General features: G+C 43.9%; 1 protein-coding gene across 3 annotated transcripts in view; it reads right to left on the bottom strand.

Annotated features, from left to right (window-relative positions):
• The window catches only part of RASGRP1 (RAS guanyl releasing protein 1), a 217,171-nt gene that overhangs the window by 43,152 nt on the left and 153,515 nt on the right, over positions 1-20,504 (bottom strand). For all 3 annotated transcript variants that reach the window (XM_069209007.1, XM_069209005.1, XM_069209004.1), the window contains 2 exons: positions 13,955-14,060; positions 5,498-5,560 (listed from right to left, as the gene is read on the bottom strand). In XM_069209007.1, coding sequence (XP_069065108.1) covers positions 5,498-5,560; positions 13,955-14,060 — 169 coding nt within the window. The remainder of the gene's footprint in view (positions 1-5,497; positions 5,561-13,954; positions 14,061-20,504) is intronic.

The following is a 20,504-nucleotide window of genomic DNA, read 5'->3' as shown; positions in this document are numbered from 1 at the left end:
TGAAAGTGAAATAGAGTGAAAGTGCCTTTCTTTTTAAAGGAGAAAGGTAGCATCAATTTGATCTTAGACCTATTTAAGTTCTGGGAAGCTGACAATAGATCTTTTGCAACCAGGCAGCTTGCATTGTCTGGCAGACATGACCTAAAAACGTTTACAGATAGACTGTGTGATGCAGCGTTGCCACATTCTTGGCTTAGCTAGGTCGTTAGGAGAGGCTTCAAAGGGAGAAGATAGGAAAGTTGACGTGGCACCTTCCAGAGCCACATCGGGAAAGGGAAGAGATATTTATGCAAGGATGCACAGCCATTGTGAAGGCATGCAACAGCTGTGCATTCAATGCAGTGAAAACGTTTAGTCGTCCACTAAACACCATCCTGATGCACCACCATCTGTGGCTTAGAGCCTCAGATCTCTCCCTGAAGTACAAATGCATGCTTCTCTTAAAGTTTCTCAAAGAAGACTTCTCTTTGGTCCAAAGGCTGGTGTGAATCAAGAGGAAAGCCTGGCAGCATCAATGGAGGGCTTGCAACAACACTGCCCGTATAACTGTGGGCCATGATGGAAATATCCAGCCACAGGGCAAAGACCACCGAGTGACAACAAGCACAGAAGTATCAAATGTGTGCCTCTTGAGTCAGTACTCAATGCCGAGTCAGAGGATCTCCAAGCTGAGGTTTCACCAGCACCAAGCAATCATTCCGTTACCCTTCCCCTTGATCACACAAGACCGGCCCTGGGAACTCTGAGGTTTTTCCCACATAAATGGGATGAAATAACCTCAGATAAGTGAGTGCTAACTACCATCAAGACGACAACAGGTTTAAGTTTGAGCAGAAAATGTGTAACCACCAACCATGGAAATTTAACACCAACCGCAATCACTTACCACGGCTCTTAGAGGAAGCCTCCTCGTTATCCTTCAATGCCACCGCTAAACAAGCGCAGAGACTAAATTTGCTCATTAAAAAGAAGATGGAACATTATTCAGATCTCAGGGTGCTCAGTAGACATGTTCAGATTGTATATAAAAAATAAAGGATGACATTCTAGGAGGCCATACCGCTACTGTAAGTGGAAGTCTTCATGCAACCCTTGACCTGCTAACGCATGCAGGGCATCAGCAGGAGCCCCCAGTTTGTGGTATGTGGCAACCATCATCAAATCACTCGGCTATCTATCGGGATCAAGTCAGTTCTCAGGGTGTTGGAACAATGTCTCTTCTTGGTGGCAGATCTCTTGCGTCTTCAAGCCTGAAGTGTGTATTCACTGGTGGACAACTCTCTAATAAAGGCAAAGACTTTTTTTTATCAATGTAAGACTCAGACCAAGTGAACCAAACCTTTGCCCTGAGGTCTAAACTAAAGATGCACCTGCAACAATAACAGGTATAAGGTAGTTTAGGAGAACCTGACTGTGGAAAGGGACACACCAGACCTGGCAGTCACTGACAGTGAGGAAGGTTATTTAACTCTTCGCGGTGATAGCCGTCTGCATGCCACTAGCGGTCCACGAGACCGCTTCAGGAGCGGCTCTCACTGCAATGGTTAGAAATGACTCAGGCTTGGTGGATCTAGAACTGGTATCGGGAAGAGTTCAGAACACACTGAATGAAAGAAACAATCACATGGCAAGCGGAAACTTTGCAGGCCCTTGTTCGCAGGTGACCATTGCAATACATGAATCTCACTTACAGTGGAGACGCTCACACGAATGTCCTCACTCCTAGACTCCACAGATGTTCTTCTAAGAAAGGTACGCACCAAGGATAGAGCTGTCACAAACACCACAAAATGCCCAAACTTCACCGCCAGGTACCCACAGCCTAGTCTGAGGGAATCTTCTATGGCAAATGGCCGCCAACATTGTGCGTTTGTCTCATTACTCCTTTCACACCTGGACTGGAACAATACGAGGCATGCCAATGTGAGTGATTTTCGATAGTTTTCTCATTTCATGGAAATGTCAGCGCATTATCACAGGAAATTAACCCTGTGCTTTAATTTGCAGAGCCAACAGGTGGGTGTTACAACCCAATTCTCACTCGCTCAATTTAGTGCTATGCCTGAAGTCATGGAGTTAGGACACCTAAACCTGATTCCAGAGTACATGACAATACTGAAATGTGATTATACTGGGCTGTTGCAAGCTAACAAACTGACACACTTCTACAGGACAAGGGAAATCCTGCAATCCACGGGGGCCAGGCATACCCATTTATTTCAAAGTAGCAGTGCTCCCTACGATCACAGTAATAATTAATATCAAAATGATATGATCACAATGATTGCAGAGCAAATGCCAGTGTCCAGCGGGGTGCGATGGCGTGCAGGTTGTTAACTTTCAAGTGTTTGGGAGGTGCCACCAAGTCACAGCAACGCAAGGATGCCAGCCCATGTCGGCTAAGTGGGAACCACCCGCTCCTGTAAGGCCTGTGGCATCAGGAGACCATGCCCTAGAAGATCTCTTGCGAATGTCAGGAGTTCAGGGAGCACTGTGTAGTCCATAGATACTCACAAACATTTTCCATGGGGCCACAAATTACGGTCTGTGGTGGCCCCGAGGGCCGCATTGTTGCCAGCAGGATGAGAGTGGGGCTTTGTGGGTGGTTAAATGGTGTAGGATACTTTTTTTGCTTTTTTTCCCCTTTACTCCAGTTAGCTTGTAAATAAAAGCTTCCCCATTTATTGAACATCTTTGTAAATGTTAGTGCTGTCGGAGGGGGCCGCATGTGAAGGTTAGGAGGGCCGCAGGTGGCCCCCGGGCCGTACCTTGAGTATCACTGGTGTAGTCGCTCTCTGCCCGCACGCCAGTTGAGAATTTGTTTGGCAGTATTAAACAGATGATCCGCATCAGTTACTTTAACAAAAACACTAAGCCTTACAGCCTGGCTTTGTCTGTGCATGTTTTAGGTCTTTTGATCCAAGAGGAAATTTGTTGATCCCAAAATTAGTAAAGCTGTGAGCTTTGGCGCGTGATGCTCTTGTACTGAAGATCTTCGGATTATGAATTCAGTGACTTGACACTGTACAGAATAGCATTTTTTCTTCACGCTCTTACTTGCCACACGCAGGTGCTATGTCAGCACAGCAGTTTAAAGAGCAAAATACTTGATTGACTTTTTATATGTTCCTCCCAAAGTCTAAATGTAAAATGCACTTATGCAGTTGCAGAAAACAATGTATTACATCATTTTAAATGTATTAAACAACACCTTGCACGCAGGGTGAGCAGGGTCCAAGGGTCTGCAATATTTCAGAAGGCCAAAGCTTAAAGATTGTGTGTTGCATTAAAAGCCGTCCGCCAGGTACAAGTGGTCAGTTACAATAAAGAGGGTCTGTCATATTACAGATGGTCTGTCGGTGGGGTAAAGTCTGCAGTTACAGATTGGTCTGCTTATTGCAGAGATCAGTATTGTTTGAGAAGAGCTGAGATGCCACAGAGGTCTGTGGAGTTCAAGGAGATTCCCCTGTTACAAAAGATCTGTGAAGGCACTCTGGTGCCACAGAGGAGGTGTGACGTCAGAGGGAATGTGGTGTCACAGAAGGCTTGTGGATTTAGGCTAAGATGCCACAGGGGGTCTAGGATGTTCTGCCTCTGGAGTTACAGATGGTGTGTGATATCATAAGGTGCGGTCTGTGACATTAGAGAAGGCATGTGGTGTCACAGACTGTGTGTGATGTCATACAAAGTCTGATGTTACAGAGGAACTGAGGTATCAAAGAGGGGGGTCTGCAAAGCTGAAAATGGACTGCAGAGTAGCAGATAGCCTGTGGTGTCTTACAGGGTCTGTGGTATTCCACACAGTATGTGTTACCACGAAAGATGTGCAATGGCCCTTTGGGGAATGTGATCTAACACATGGCCCGTGGGATTACATATGGCTGATGTCCTACAGCAGCTCAAGGCACATACGTGTCATGTTCACCATAATAAAAAGTGTTCAAACACATATATAATGGAGAAATATCCAGAGATACAGACATATAAAGAGAAATATCAAGAGATGCATACACATAAAGAGAGTAATATCAAAAGATCCACACAAAGAAATATCAAGTGATACACATGCATAACAAAGGGAAATATCAAGAGATACTCGCACAAGGAGAAATATCAATAGATACACACACATAACAAGAGCAATATCAAGAGATAATGCACACACATGACAAAGAGAAATATCAAGAGATACCCACACATAAAGAAATATCAAGAGATACACACACAAAGTGAAATATCAAGAGATAATGCACACACAAGGACAAATATCAAGAGATACCCACACATAAAACAAAGAGATATATTATGAAATACACACACAAAGATAAATATCAAGAGATCCCACACATAACAAGAGCAATATCAAGAGATACTCACACAACGAGAAATATCAATACACACACATAAGAGCAATATCAAGAGATAATGCACACACAAAGATAAATACCAAGAGATATCCAGACATTAAACAAAGAGCTATATCATGAAATACACTCACACAACGAGAAATATCAACAGATGCACAAGCATAACAAGAGTAATATCAAGAGAGAATACCCACACATAACAAGAGAAATATCAAGAGATACCCACACAAAACAAAGTAATATCAAGAGATAATATACACACATAAAGAGAAATATCAAGAGATACACACACAAAGACAAATCTGAAGAGATACGCACATAAAGAGAACTGTCAAGAGATACACACAAAGAAATGTTGGGAAATACACACACATAAAGAGAAATATCAAGAGATAATACACACATAACAAAAGCAACATCAAGAGATAATACACACCCAAACAAAGAGAAATATCAAGAGATGCACACATATAACAAAGAGAAATTTCAGGACATATACACACATAAATGGAAATATCAAGAGACACACACACAGAAAACTATTCAAGAGGTACACACATAGACTAAAGAGAAATATCAAGAGACACACAGAGAAATGTTCAAGAGGTACACACATAGACTAAAGAGAAATATCAAGAGATACACAAAGAGAAATATCAAGATAATCACACAGCTAAAGAGAAATTTCTAGAGATACACACAAAAATTTCAAGATACACATACATAAAGGGAAATATCAAGAGATACACAGAGATATCAAGACATCTACACACATAAGAGAAATATCACGAGATGATGCACCCATAACAAGAGAAATGTCAAAAGATATACACATACAGAAAGGAAAAATACTAGGGGATACACACACATAAGAGAAATATCAAGAGATACACACACATAAGAGAAATATCAAGAGATATACACACATAAGAGAAATATCAAGAGAAATACACACATAACTAGAGAAATATCAAGAGATAAGCACATAACTAGAGAGATATCAAGAGATACGCACATAACTAGAGAAATATAAAGATATTCACACACAAAGAAATGTAAAGAGGTATAGGCACATAAAAAGAGAATATCAAGAGTGATACACACAAAACAAAGAACAATAAAGGACATACCTAACGAAGTAGCATATCTTCAGGCAGCGGGAGGACAGCTTCTTCTCCGATGCCTCCTCGTATGTGCGGTGTCTGTTAAGGAAAGGGACAGCGAAGCCATGGCACACAGTGATGATGTCAGCTGTCCGGCCACACTGGGTATGGGCAGCTCCCGTTGCTGCCAGTATCCCCTCCGCTGATGAAGCTGGTTGGACTGCATGTGGTACCTAGAAACAAATCCCCTTGACTATCGAAGGGTCTCCTTTTCTGGGGCACCTACTTGTTGGTTTGTACTCTGCATCCTGTTGAAACACTTCATTTACAGTAAGAAAGAGATAGGTAGGAGGGTGTAAAAGAATGGATAAGGGGGTGCATCTAGTGTGGTTCCACATTTAAAAGTCCAAGCAGTGGACGCAGGTCTCAAAAACTGACTGTTCAGGAATACAGCTTCAATGACTTAAGAAGATGTGCCTATTTAAAAATTTAAGTATATGATTATATCCTTATCTTTCTACCTTACTAAAGCTAGGACAAAGCCTATAAATAAGCTGCCTATAGAAGAGAAGTGTAACAATATGTTTTTGACACAAACAAGAAACTAGCATTGACAAAGCCAATAGGTCCAACCTAGGCAAGCTGGTGTAATGGTTGCTTTTTATAGAAAATATAGCAAGCATGGGCCATAAAAAGGACAACAACAAAAATGTAGCACAACTTGACTGGATGACCTCTGTGTGATCCTTCGTGACAGTGGCTTCTGCTGTTTCACTGATCCTAAGTAAAGATGCATTGCAGTTGAATAAATACATATGATTTTTATACTATACGGTAAAGTAAGCAGTTTACCATTTATTTTATAATTTCTTTTCGGCAGTACAACTAATGCAAATAATGGAATGCACTATTAATTTGTTTGGAGGATCGGATATGATATTTACCAATCCACTTACGAAGTAACTGTACAGACTACTCCTTCAGGAGTCAATCTGTGTTTGTACACATTTGTAGCCAGTCTCCTGAGGGATCACTGGGTTGCCCTATGGTGTTGGACTGGAAGGGTAGAGTACATCATCACTGACAGGTGTCACTGCACCCTGTAGAAGGAAAGCTTCAGAAGTGCTGATGTAGCATCCGTGGTGCTGCTTCTCTGGAGGGACCTGAGGAGAGATGCCTGTTGCAGATATTTTAAAACACTGGCTCAGGTTTACTAAAGGTTTGCACTGGTGTTTGTGCTTCACGAATCTGAACTAAGCGGTGCAAACAGCAGCAGCATCAGCGACGGATCAACTTGCATACGGTAAAGCTATTTTTGTTAAACGCTAACCCTCGTGTTACTCCCAAACCGCTCTACGGCGGTTAATGTATGCAAGAGGCATGTCTAAGGCAGGCCAGCACAGAAACCTGAGGGTTTGATACAGAGCTAGATCTGTTAAATTAGCATGATCTAGCTTTGCACCAGATCCTAACATCAGGTGGGTGTAGGTGCAAGCAAGGAGTCCACGCCACATCGCCTGGTGCACCTGCTTGTGATGTGTGCTTTATGCTCACACACATATCTTACATGTCGGACCCTGTGCTGGTGTGTATGTGTAGGAATGTGTACTACATGGTGTACCTAGAGTAGGTATCCTAGGATAGACACTGCTGGCTTGGCTTTGCACAATGTATCGCCAACAGCTCTTGCTAAATCTAGGATGCGCTCTTTTCAGTTTTTTGCGTAACGCAGAGCTGCAAACTTTCATGCAGGGCTCCGTTTCATGAAGTCCATAAATCTGGGCCTTTACCCTCCTTATGCAGTGGCTTCTACTTCCTTTTGTGAGCTAAATCCAGAGTAGAAACATCATTCTGTGCTCCAGCTCCTGGGTTAGTTGAATACATTAAACAGAGAACAGCACTGAATGCTTTGACTCCCTGCCTGCCCTGTGATGTAAAACCCCACCCCAGTTAGTAGAAATTGCTAATGGATGAAGTTGGGATGAGTTAAATGCTAGCATGCATCTTTTCTGTGGGCTCAGATTTTGACTGGTGGCTTTTCTTTGACTGTGCTCTGGGGGGGGGGGGCTTGGGTTTGTTCTGTACAGCCCCAAAGCTAACCTTTGAGTAAATGTACACCTTTGAGTGCAGAAAGGGGACTCTAGCACAGATCTCATTCTATTGGAAGGCTACCTCGGGTGTTAATTTTGGGAGCCGCAGGAGTGCCATGATTTAATCCCTAATATAGTACTCTGCTCAATGCAAAACACCCACATAGCGTGTCTTGTTCAAATCATTTCCGATTTGTAAATGTGGGCCACTTTTTTAGCTCTTTTTAGCTAATTGGGGTCTGGGAGTCACTTTTATTTTGATGCCTGGGCCTGTTTTCTGTCTCAGTCCAACCCTGACCACTATACACAAAGGCTGTGTCAGAAGAACTATGTAGAAGGGACACTTGAAAGGAAAACTACCATAAACTGCTTCTACAGTTTCAGAAAGTGATCCACGTCTACGGTCTGCCTGTGGAGTGTAAAAGTGGGGCCCCAGTACCTTACTTGCTGTTCCAGTTTCAAGTCCTCTATGAGAGAAAGTTGCACAGGGCCAAAGGGCTGCTGTGCAGCTAGGGTTGGTGTCTGCCTAATATTCCATAGGTAAGAGAACAACCCCTGAAGCTTGCACCTCTTGCTCGAATAGCTATATACCTGTCCTGAAGCGCCTAGAAGCTTGTATGCCTCCTAAGACAGGGACCAGATTCTGCTTCCAACTTAAATGTTCAAAGGATATGAATAGAAGCAAGATGGAGAAAGCACAGGGAGTCTAGTCCTGGGACCGGAAGATGTTCATTAAATTTCCAGGAAGACCCGTCTGAAGCACAGGCAGGCGGCCAAACAACAATTTGATTGTAGTCATTATAAATACTTACTGCCAGCGGAAAATGTTCCGATGAATACAACATGTACCGTCTAGATTGCATTACCATTGTCTTCGTGTTCAAAGAAGTGCAGGGAAAGAATGTAGGGGGATGACGCAAGGGGGACTCTGGTCTCCAGCCATGCTTCTGAGAACCTCGGCATCGTGCCGTCAGGTGTATCGTCTCCTCAAGCCTGCTACGTCTCACCCAAGACTCTCTGGCCAGCTACACTGCATTGGATCACTCAACAAACCACAAAAGGAAGAAATACAGAGGAGTCAAAAGAAATACAGAGCAGGCAGGTCCATAGAAGGTCAAGACCTGAATTTGTGGACTATTCTGAACCCAAACTAGAGGGTAGAACTCCAATACTTGTACTTCAGAAGAATCCTAGAAACCTAACCAATCTGAATAGCCTTTGTCTAGACCATAGCATTGATGGTACAGAGCGTGGACTTTCTGATAAGAACCAAGATCTATAGATGATTTGATCTTTATTGGACAAGATTGTGCTTTTAATTCAACATGGCAAGACTCTGACATATCAGTGAAGAGATGCACAGTGCTAAATAAAACTCACAAATAAATAAAAGGTAAATGTACGTAGGTAAAAAAGATACTAATATGTATGTGTCAAAGTGAACAGCAGAAGACCAAAGCCAGGTAGGTCCAGATAGGTGTCGTTATAGGTGACATCTCTGTGCATAGCTTTAAACACCATCTGGTTGCTTGGTAACAAACACGTTTGTGCAGGCAGCACATCAACTATGTAGAAGAAGAGAAGTAAAACGCTGGCTTTAAGCCACAAAGAATACAGTTCTTCAATGAACCAATAAACAATAGGAAATCAAAAATACATCGTTTGGGCACAAGCAGCCAAAAAATTCAAGTAACTTCTTCCTGAGATTGAAAATGGGGGACTGATTCGAGAAAGCATTTATAAGCACAGCAAGTCGTACCACAGCAGGACTATTTTACATACTCTCACGTCTTTATGAATCAGCCCTGAAATGTCCTATTGCCTATTTGTATAACAGCAAAGAGGGGCATCATATTTTGTATTTGTACTAACTGTACATGGATATTCTGTGAATATTCCCATTTTGCTCCCATTTTAGATGTTTTGGGGTTTATTCACAAAGGCATGTATAGGGTATGTAAAAGACTACTACAGAAGTACTACTTTATGTACCCCAAAATAATTTTGTGACTAGGCCCCGATCATCCCAAAGTTACCATGGGTGGAGAGGATCAAAAGATGAAGAAAGACTTCATGGCAAATTAGACAGAGACCTAAGCACGACAAACTATGGGCATTAAAGACAAAGATCTGATGCTGCTTGTGTTTGCCTACTAAACATTGTGTCTTTGGAGAACATCTTCAAGATAAAGTGCATAATGTGGGATATGGGAATCTCAAACCTGTGGTGCTTCCAGTGGCCATCTTTAACATGCTGTGCTTGTGTTCCCCCTTCAAGATGATTTGCATCACAGGAGCATTAAAAAGCCGTGTGGGTTCATGCATCTTCAAGAGGTGCTGCTTCTGGTGTGCATAATCAAGCTAGAGTGCATTAGATGAGAATCCACATGATCTGGTGGTACAGATGAGCATCCTCAAGATGTGATGTTCTGGTGGCCATCTACAAGATGCACTCCATCAGTCAGAATGAAGATGGGGTGATTTGGGTGAGTATCACCAGAAGTACTTATGGGGACCATCTTCAAGATGTATTTTGTTAGATGTGTGTCTACACAAGGTGGTGGTGTTGGCAGGCCTCCTGAAGATGTGATATTTCTAGCCGACATCCTAGTGTGCGATGCACCAGTTTTTTGAAGATCTAGTTTTGTGGGTGGGCACCTTCAAGGTGTGGTGCTTTTGGGTGGGCATCTTTGAAGACACACAGCAGCAGAAGGGCAATATGAGGATGCAGAGCTTCAGTTGGGCATCCTTAAGATCTGATACTTCTGGTGTGCATTTTCATGAAGCAGCGCATCATACGGGCATCTAGAAGATGAGGTGCTTCAGGTGGCAATCTTCAAGAGGTGGTACCTCTCAAGGGCACATTTAACATGCATTCTATTAGAAGGGCATCTACACAAGATGGTGCACTGGGAGGCCAACCCAAGATGTGCTGCTTCTGGAGGGCACTGTCATCATAGTGTGCATCAGATAGACATTTCCAAGATACAGTCCATCTTCAAGATGTGGTGGTCCATCAAGAGGATATACCTGAGATGCTGAGTGGTCCTAACACATCACACAGAAGCATTCCTGAACACCCAAGGCCATATTTACAAGCAACTTGTGCTGCGGTGGGTCACTTTTTGTGTTGCAGTGCAGGCTGCAGACCCATTTCTACAAGGCCACGCAAAGCCACTTTGCGTGGCTTTTCATGGCCTTGTAGATATAGAGAAAGGCAACGTAGGGCAAGTTGCTGCATTGCCTTACTCTGTGTCAAAGAGACGTTCCATGGGTATTCCACACAACACCCACGGATTTTGATGCATTCCCTGACTTACAAGGATCAAAAGCCTACACCTGCCCGGGGGCGGTGTAACGAGGCAAATTAACTTTATTTCTCCCGGTTTTTCCTCTTTCTATGTGGGTTGCTATATATATATATATATATATATATATATATATATATATATATATATATATACACACACCACACACTCAAAGATAAACACTTGTTTTTTCTCTCTTCAAAACACAAACATGTTGTAGGCATGTTCCAACATTCACTTAAGTACTTTATAAATATATACGTACATTTATTTATATGTACATTCACACAGGTTTGCAGCGGTTTCCATGGCTCAATTCTATATAAAGCCTGTTTTTGCTCCCAGACTGTCAATAATACCTTGCAGCACTTGTTTACCGCAGAGAGGCGCGTGGCTCTGTTGGACGCACGTTGCGCGCTCTCACGCACTGTGACGCTCTTGTTCCGAAGAGGAGGACCCTTGAGCAGCACCGCCGCTCCTTTCAACTCGCTCCCCCGAGAGTTGTTTTGTTACCCATTTGCTGCAGTTATAAATGGTAGCACACCACTCGTCACGTGACGTCCTTCAATGGCAGATGCAGCCGCTTTCATGGTGCTGAAAAACTCCAGATGTGGCAGATTGTCACTCCTCCCCGGGCAGAGGTGATAATGCCCCCACAGTAGCGGGTGGGCAGTGTGCCCCTGAAATCCTCAGTCACAATTAGCAATGTTTTTAAAGAGGTATTTTAACAGCGACCGCTGTGAAAGCTCCTGGGCCCGAGGGAAAGGGAGGAAATGCACCCCAGCTGTTGTTTCAATTGTAAAGTACAGCAATAATCAGGGTTGGATGGGCCCCGGTGCCACTGCACCTGCTGCATCAGTGGAACCTCCACCCCGGATTAGGACCCCGAAAAGTGTGCAACCTTACTCAACACTTGTTCCATGCTACGATCGGGAGGATTTAATGAATATCCCAGATTTGAATTAACTGTTCCAAATATTTTAAAAACATTTCTGTCGAGTTCAAAGTTGTTTACTTCTTGTTTGTTCATTGTTGTCGTATTGTCATTTCATTAAACACTTAGGACCTGATTTAAGAAAAGGTAAGCTACATCCAGTGCAGCGCCACTTTTCTTGCGTCCCTTAGTGCCCCCTAACGCCACCATGTGTGCGCCGTATTTGAGATATGGTGCACCATAGCGGTATTTAGGGAACTAGTGTCAACATTTTTGACGCTACTTCTGAGCTTTGCAGGGAACGCCCCCTTTGCATACATTATGGCTGGCGCAGGCATAATGTAGTGCAAAGGGCTATAAAGTGGGGCAATGCATGCATTGCCCCACTTTGCAAATTTGGTGCCGTGATTTTGGCCTCGATGGGCCACATTGGTGTAAAAAAAAAAACAAAAAAAAACAATGATGCTTTGTGGCGCAAGGAGGCATTCGGGGTTCTTAAATCTGCCCCTCAGGGGCATATTTACAAGCCCCTAGTGCCGACAGAGCGTCACTTTTTCTGGTGCTCCGGTAGCGCTGTGCAGAGTGCCACATTTAGAAGGCGGTGCTAAGCCACTTTTTGTGCTGCCTTCTAAATATTGCCTCCCTCCTGCCCCCCTCCGGATGCAAGGGTGGTGTTAGCATGGTGCAACAAGGAGAAATACTTTAATTTCGCCTTGTTTTTGCTTTTGCTATGTGTGCTGCTTTGTGCAGCACACAGAACAAAAGGCCATTATTGATTGTCTATGTGCAGGAAGGTGTCCCTTCCTGCACTTAGACAATTATCACTGTAGTGCGTTGGCACTAGGCAGCTAAATTTAGCACCAGCGCTATGGGAAACACAGGGGTGCACTGTATTTTTGTAAATACGGTACATCCCTGAATTGACACAGCGCTGCTAATTTTGCACAGCGCCACGCGACTTCCTTGTAAATATGCCTCTCAGTACTAAAAAAAAAAAAAAACACCCAAAACAACTCTGACTTGATCCTTGCTCACTGCTCTTAAGAAAAGGGCTAAAACTTTGCTCTTCAGTCAGTAATATCTGCATTGTATTCTTTTTGGTGTGTGTACCTACTGTAGCACCAAGAAGCTTCAGCGTTAAAGCGCTATATATATCTGAAACGTAAAACAGTCTGCGTGTGCTCTGTACAAGTCCGTATTTACAGATCCACGCTGACAAGGTCAGCCGTATTTACGATCCACTATCCTAAAAGAGGGAGTTATCAGAGCAAGAGAACCTCGCAAAACTTCCAATAAATCTGTTTATTTGTATGTAAAACCTCTCCTAAGAGGAGAGACAACTAGATCTCCCTGCCTCCAGAAGCACTGTGTTAAAGCCCCAGGCCTTCGTCAAGGCACTACGGCAGTGAAACGCAATATAGCGACTGATTGTGTAAAATGTACCTTAAGTGGATATGCAAAGAGTCTGGAGTACACCCGGCTCTTATGATCCCATGCTAGATGGCCTTGCCTCAAGGATACCCAGACAGAGAAGATGGGTGGAGAATGCACGGAAGAGAGAGGAGCAGAGCATGTAGTGATAGCCTCGTAAGCAGCCTGAGGTAATAGTGAACCCCTCCGACCTGCAGAGATGGGGCAGTGGACGGGATTTTGGTAAATGTGGGTTTTCTGCCAGGGACATCTTAATGATTTTGGAGGCCCTGGACCAAACTTATTTTGGGGATCCCTGCCCCAAACGGATTTGAATTTATGATTCGATTTCAGCTCTTTCATGCCCTCTCTGGACAGGTCACTGACCGTGCACAGACACACTTCTCCCAATTCTACATGTGTTTACATCTAATATTCAGAGATAGTGACGTGTGTTTTCAATATTGTAGCACAGCTCTCAAATGTTACTACAAATAATCTCAGTAACAACCTCCCATTTCTCATCTAAGAGGTCCTACTGTGATCTAAAAGAAACTTTTTTTTATGGATGTTGCAGAAAACAAACACAACATTTATTTTTAGGAATTATACAAGGTCATCAGGGCAAGAATTTCTGCAGAACTCAGCTGGCTCTATCAGGGGCCCCATGAAAGGCTGGGGCCCAGGGCCAGAGCCCACATTGCCCATGCCTTAAAACATCTCTGGTTTCTGCAAAGGATATAGGGTGCTGACTCGAAGCATCAGGTCTGTGGATGGGACGAGGAAGCGGTGCATGGTTACGATAATCTGCAGCAGCGGCCCGCTCCGGCACAGGTTCCCCTCCGAGTCTGAAAGAGAAGACAGACAGTTACTTCATCGAAATGACTCCATCTTTGACCTCTGCTGTCGGATCTTCTCACGGCAATAGTAACAACAACCAATTATAACAAACACTGAAAACTGAAATACCACTTGACTCATAATCAAAGCATGCCATTACCTCACAGCTGTGGGTCCTCCGCTATGTCCGAGGAGAGCCACCCCTTCCCACCAGCAGCTGCAAAACTTGAAAAATAAAACAATAATAAACAATTGTTATTATTGTTTTATTTTTCAAGGGGGCAGGGCCATGGGGGATGACAGGCAGGGAGGAGGAGTGGTGGCACTGCTGTCAGTGCGCATGTGCGTTTGGCCAGCTGTCCCAGGACGGCCAAACCGACATGCGCACTGAGCTGTCTCCATCCCGAGCTGTGTTGCCGGGTTGGAGACAGCAGGCACAGGTTCCCAGTCTGCCTGGGAGTGCAAATTGAGGGTGCTCAGGCCAATCCCGATGCTACTCTTTTGCTGCCTGCAGGGAAGGCTGGAAGCCTGTGCCTGTGGGTGGAGCCTGAAGATGCGCCAGGTATGTTTTTTTTTTCCTTTCCGTTTTTGTTTTGTGTGCCCCACATCACTCATTACCCTCGCTACCACCGTCCTCGCCACCCCTGTCCCACCACCCTGCCCCGCACCAGCTGCAACTGTTACCTCCTATCTCCTGTTATCGATCCCAAAAGGGAAACAAGCACTGGCAAAGAGAACAGATCTCGCCTTTGTAAAGTATTGGCTTTGCCAGTAGTTTTTAGCCACGTTGAAGAGCAGTCACTATGTTATGCAGCAAAACAAAAAACAAAAAAAAAAAACTTTGACACAGCCACCCATGTCATTTTGTATGCAAGAGCAGCACGCGTATTCACACCTACAGAATGATGCAATTGCCTAAAGCAACACAGGGGTGGTTGGGGGAATGACAAAGTAACACAGGTGAGGTTTAAGGGTAAATACCGAATAATTCAAGTGGGGATGCAAAAGCAATGGGTGATGGTTGGAGTGGATGAAAAGGCAACAGTGGGGAGGGTAGCAGAGAGCAATATTGGGGTTGGAACAAAGCACCGTGGATGGGAAAGAAATGGGGAAAAACACATGGGCGAGGGAAAGAGGGAGAGACGGGGACAAGCAGTCGGGCAACAAACAGCCACACAGATTGTAGGGGGAGAGACCTGCCTACACAAGGGACACGACTCAAAAACATGCGTACCCTAATCATACAAAATAAAAAAAAGTAGCGGTTGAAAGAATCGATGCGAACCAACCAAAGAGAACGTAAAGAAGGTAATATTCCATAAGAGGGACAAATAAAAGATTCACATGCTAGGACACGAATAGGATGTTGGCAAAAGAGAGTGACAAGGAAAGTCAACCAATGTAAAGTAATGGGCGGGCTCCAAGCCCCCTCATATTGTTGGTAAGCCACAATATGCCTCACAACAGACATCCCAATACTCTGTTAAGTAGGCTTGACCTAAAAAGGCTTTGCCTGACCCACTAATATTGGAAGCTGAGAATTGTAAATTACTCACAGAGATCAACTGTGGGCATTTTTCATCTTTTTGCTCCCTAATTGACATTTTGAGGTCTGGTGCTAGCAAGTCCTTATGATTTTACCAAATGTATATGTATAATACATTTGTTTATAAGGGGTTCCTGCCAGCGCTCTTCATCCATTAGTCTCTTATGGTGTCATTCACATCTTTCTATCACCCATCACAGCATATAGCATGGGGCAATCAGCCAGCTCACTTCAGCCATTGGCCAACTTCACAGGAGTGACAGCATTCTGTCCTTTCCCAAGGACTACATCCACAGAGAAAGTAGTTCCCTTATGTGCCTATGATTAGTTTTGCACTGGGTGCTTTTTAAGACCAAAAAATATTTTAGTTTTTAGACATTTTGTTTAGATTGGTGAGGGCCAGGCAGCTTCCTTAACAATAAAGGTTTCCAAAGCCATAAGAAATCAAAACAAGCATTTTCAATGCAACAGGTCTCGCATTTGCTCGAGTTAGAGCTATTAGCGCTGAAAAGCAAAAAAAAACGCACCACGATCGCGCTATGTAAAATGCAGCGCGTTTGTGCTGCGTGGAAAATAAACAGATAAAGTAGTCCGGACTCCAGGCTGAACACATCGAGCCTCGTATGTTTTTGGTACTTTACCAGTGCTGTGTAGGTGGGCTAAACACCAGAAAAGGCATGACGTATGCATGCCTTTCACAAATGAAAGCAAGTGGATTTTAAAAGGCAAGCCCGCGAACCAATGTAAGTGACTGACGTGGCACGGGCGTGGTTTCAAGCCCAAGGAGAGATTACAGAATGGACGCAGCACTTTGTGCTCGCCCATAAAAAGTATTGACAAAGCAAAACGGCTGGCAGCCAACATAGATCCATTGTCTTTGTCAATCCTAGTTATGCTAGAGATTGAAGTGTTTAATTGAACAGAGAAGTATGGCTGGTTAAGTTTTGACTTCTCAATAGCGCTCTACAGATGGTGCAAACTGCTATCGGAATTGGTCATGGCTGGTAACGCCACCTTCAGCATTTTCACCGGTACTGGAAAGATCCAGGTAGGTTTATACAACTAGTTTCTCCTATTGGTAGAAGGTTGATTTTGCATTGAAACCTTCTTGCCTCAAGTTTGTACTGCTTCTGTCCTACTAGTTGTTTCTCACTAGTAACCAGCATGGAAAGACACAAAGATATCATAGCATCTATGTGTTACCTCCGCCTCCCTGTAGATTTTCCACAACCTGCAAGGAAATGGGAGTGACAGGGTGCTAGAACATACACAAGTAACCATCCTCCTGCCTTGTGAACTGTGTCAACATTTTAGAAACTTGCGTTGTTCCACTTTTGCCCATTTCTACCACCTTCTTTTCACAAAAAAGCCAAGAAATCATTAAAATATATATATTTTTTAAAACAGACCGCCTGTCGTAAAACTGATGCCCTGGGCATGGTCACTAGACATGTGGACAAGTTAGGGATACAGCTGGTCCAACGATTATGCTGGAGGGATGGCGGCTGGTTGCTGTGGGCATCCCAAGCCAAGTCCCGCTGGGGTACCAAACCTCAGAGGGCGTGGGGGATATCTCAAGACTGGCTTTGCAGTAAAGAATTACTGCTGGCAGAGGCACCCACTGCACCCGAAACCCTGTCTACTTTCAACTGGGTTTTACGGCCAGCCATCATCTTTAACTCTTAAGACCTATAACAATGGAATGGTAGGGATTAATACAACTGATCAAATGGTTCTTGCGTTAGACTGATAGCTCCAGTAACCTGGACACAGTGGGTGAATAAGAACACCCTTTGTTTGTTACCGGGTTTGAATTTGGGTAGGTAGGGCTATCCTGGGTTACTGAACAAATAGGATGGTGTAGGCTCATCACATTCAATGCCTGGATACCCTTGTGGGTGATTAGCTGTGCTCTATAAATCCTGTTTGATTGAATGATTAATTGATTGATTCCCAGCATGGATTGAGCCTCTGATGCTGCAATCACTTCTCTGGCTATTCTGGCCATCAGGGCTGCAAGGTAAACATGGCCTCCTAGTGTCTCTGCTCCTTGAGGTGTCCAACATGTAGGATTCAGTCAGCTGGATGTAGCTTGTTGTCCACTTGGTCGGAGGCCTCTTCTTTCCAGCCCTCTCAGTAGGTCCTTGTCAACTTCTTCCAAGTCTAGGTGTAGCAGCGTCTTTTCTGCAACCTAGACCTGGTCATGGACTGGATGAGAAACAGCCACCAACCAGATCTTGTCGCTGGCAAATTACCTCTCTTGGGTAGGAACACAGAGTCTCACTACAGTCCAGGTGAATGAAAACCTCATGTTTGAAAGGGGGCAGTATTTTATCCTACTTGATTCCACTTTGAGGATGCTGGCGGGAACCACAGCCAATCAAAGTGCAAGCTCTAGTCCCAATCCAAGCACAGCTCCAATCAGAAGGGATTGTCTTTCCTGGGATTTTGCATTACATTCTTGGACTTTCAGAGATGTGCATCCATAGACATCCTTGGCTAATATCTCCTGGTTGCTAGGTATAACTCAGCTCAATACAGGAAGCAAGAAGAGGATGTTTCAGATACAGTGGAGAATAACTGAGGCAGATATGTTTCTTCTGCAGCAGCCCAAAATAAAACTCCAATATCAGGGAACAAAGTGCATGCAATGTGCCACATCGACAGAAGAAGGAGGGCACTTGCAGGAAGACCACTTTTTGGTACAGACCTGCACTGAATGTGTTGCAGACACCACTGACCTTGTACACTTTCTCCTGATCCCACACAAACCAAATACAGGCAGTGCTTAATTTGAGCCAGTAGTTTCTGGTGCTCTGCACTGGCATCTAATTGTCAACACCAGCACTGATGACAGTCTGCCACATGGTGTCGCTGTCTGTCTAATTTAGAGATGAGCACAACCACAATTGTTCATTGATCCAATATACACTAAAACTGACTAATACCTGCCACCTAAGCCATTCTTGTAGCTTTGGGGGCCTGGAATAGTCTGAATTGTCCCACTTGCAGGAGTGTGATGGTTAGTAGTTGTGTTTTACTGGTGTAAACTGCATTAGTCTCCTGACAGGCACCCTGGCACCCTTTTTAAACAAGTTAACCATCAACCACAGGTAACGCAATGGACTATAATCCACAGATTTTAAATGGGGGAGCTGGTGCGCTGCTACCTCTGGTAATAAGGGCTGCACCCTTGAACAGCAACCGTCAGCTGATCCACAGCCTGGTATGAGTGAGCAGTACCCACCTCTATCTACAGGAGTGGGTACAGTTTGATTGACACCCTTTAGGGGAAAACCTAGACCCTACTGTGGAATGTCATAGCAGGAAGTGCAGCACCTAACGTCGACTCACAGATTGTTGTTAAACACTCACTGCTAACATCTGCTGTGTAGGGTACAGCTCAGGTTCAAATCCCTGCAATGCCAACTCGGAGCTCTAGCCTTCTAAAGTCAGAAAAATGAGTACCATTAAACTGGGTAACAGGAACATCTGTTATTTACATTCCCCAGAGACAGGCAAAACAATGGAATAAAGCACTATATAGAAAACTATTGTTGTGATTACTGATAATTAGGTATCACTTTCCACAACGTTCTCGTCAAGCTGTTTTAAAAGCATTTCAGCCTGCATGGCATGGCAACAAAATGAAGTGTAATGCTTGAGAAAAGAAACTATACTCATTCAGCAGATAGTAATCAAAATGTTATTCACCAACAAGTTCTGATTTCATCTTGCTTGTTAGGACAGGTCTGGCATTTTATTTACACTCTCCTTTCCACCTTTAGTAGTAAACTTGCTTTTTGCAAAGTATGCTATGCAGAACACACCTTGCCAATACAAATCTCTTGTAATAAATGTTGTGTCTATTTTATACTGGGCATCCTAATTACAAAATGTATTTTCTAGAGCCATATTTTAAGGTTAGTGAATGCATTCCAACACAAACACCCTCAAATATTTGGGTGACTCAGAAGGAATAGTTCTTAGCACTGTGTTTGGATTACATCTAACTTTTTTTGGTGCCTTGCCCTAGAATAAAGTAATTCACCCAATCAATTGGAGATGCAAACACTGTCCAGAGCATTTTAGTTTCCAAGGTCCGTGGTGAGTCCAGGATATTAGGTCTCGCCTGCCAGACAGCAAAATCTGTCTGGTAGCAAAATACCTTTTGTGGGCTTCGCAAAAACTTATAGTAGGCTTACAGCCGGCCCACTGCTTACCATTGGTCGGCTTTACTGTCACTCTCATTAACTTGCCTCTTATTTGATGGCCCGCATTCACCTTCATGTGTATGCTCCTCTGAAGCATAGTCTCTTTGCCATTAATTTGATTCACTGATTTGTATCCTTCCACTGCTCACTTTTAAGGAACAACTTTCTATTTTTGGTTAAGCACTCGATCACAGTGCATGTGTTTTCCAGCTCTATCCCTCATGTGCTTCTCTTCCTGCCAAATACCTCCCCCATACTCCATGTACTCTCCAGCTTCTCTGCCGCTCGCTCTCTGGCTTGTCTCCTGCTCCCCCACTCCTGTGCTTCTCTCCTGCCCCCTCACTCCATGTTGCTTTCTCCCTTGGGTGCTTCTCTTCCACCCCTTGTTGCTCTCATGCTAATTTTCTATTCTCGCCTATCAGGCTTTATTTTTATTTTATTCCACCCGCCCTCTTCCTGTTGCCCTCCACCTGCTCCTTTGTTACCACGGTGATCCTTTTTTAAATTTTTTGGGATGGGACGGCAGCAAATTGCTAATGGACGCTTTGTCTGACAAGCATTTTGGCGCCACACCAATCAGATGTCTTCTTCACCGATCCACCTTGGATGGGTAGATAACAAAATTAAGTGTGTATAATTTTTGGGCATGCTTTGGTGATACATTCACACACATATATTGTCACATGCGAGCA

Source organism: Pleurodeles waltl, chromosome 9 (genome assembly GCF_031143425.1).
Source record: "Pleurodeles waltl isolate 20211129_DDA chromosome 9, aPleWal1.hap1.20221129, whole genome shotgun sequence".
NCBI lineage: Eukaryota > Metazoa > Chordata > Amphibia > Caudata > Salamandridae > Pleurodeles > Pleurodeles waltl.
Note: the sequence above shows the minus strand (reverse complement) of the source record. Positions and strands in the feature narration are given on the sequence as shown.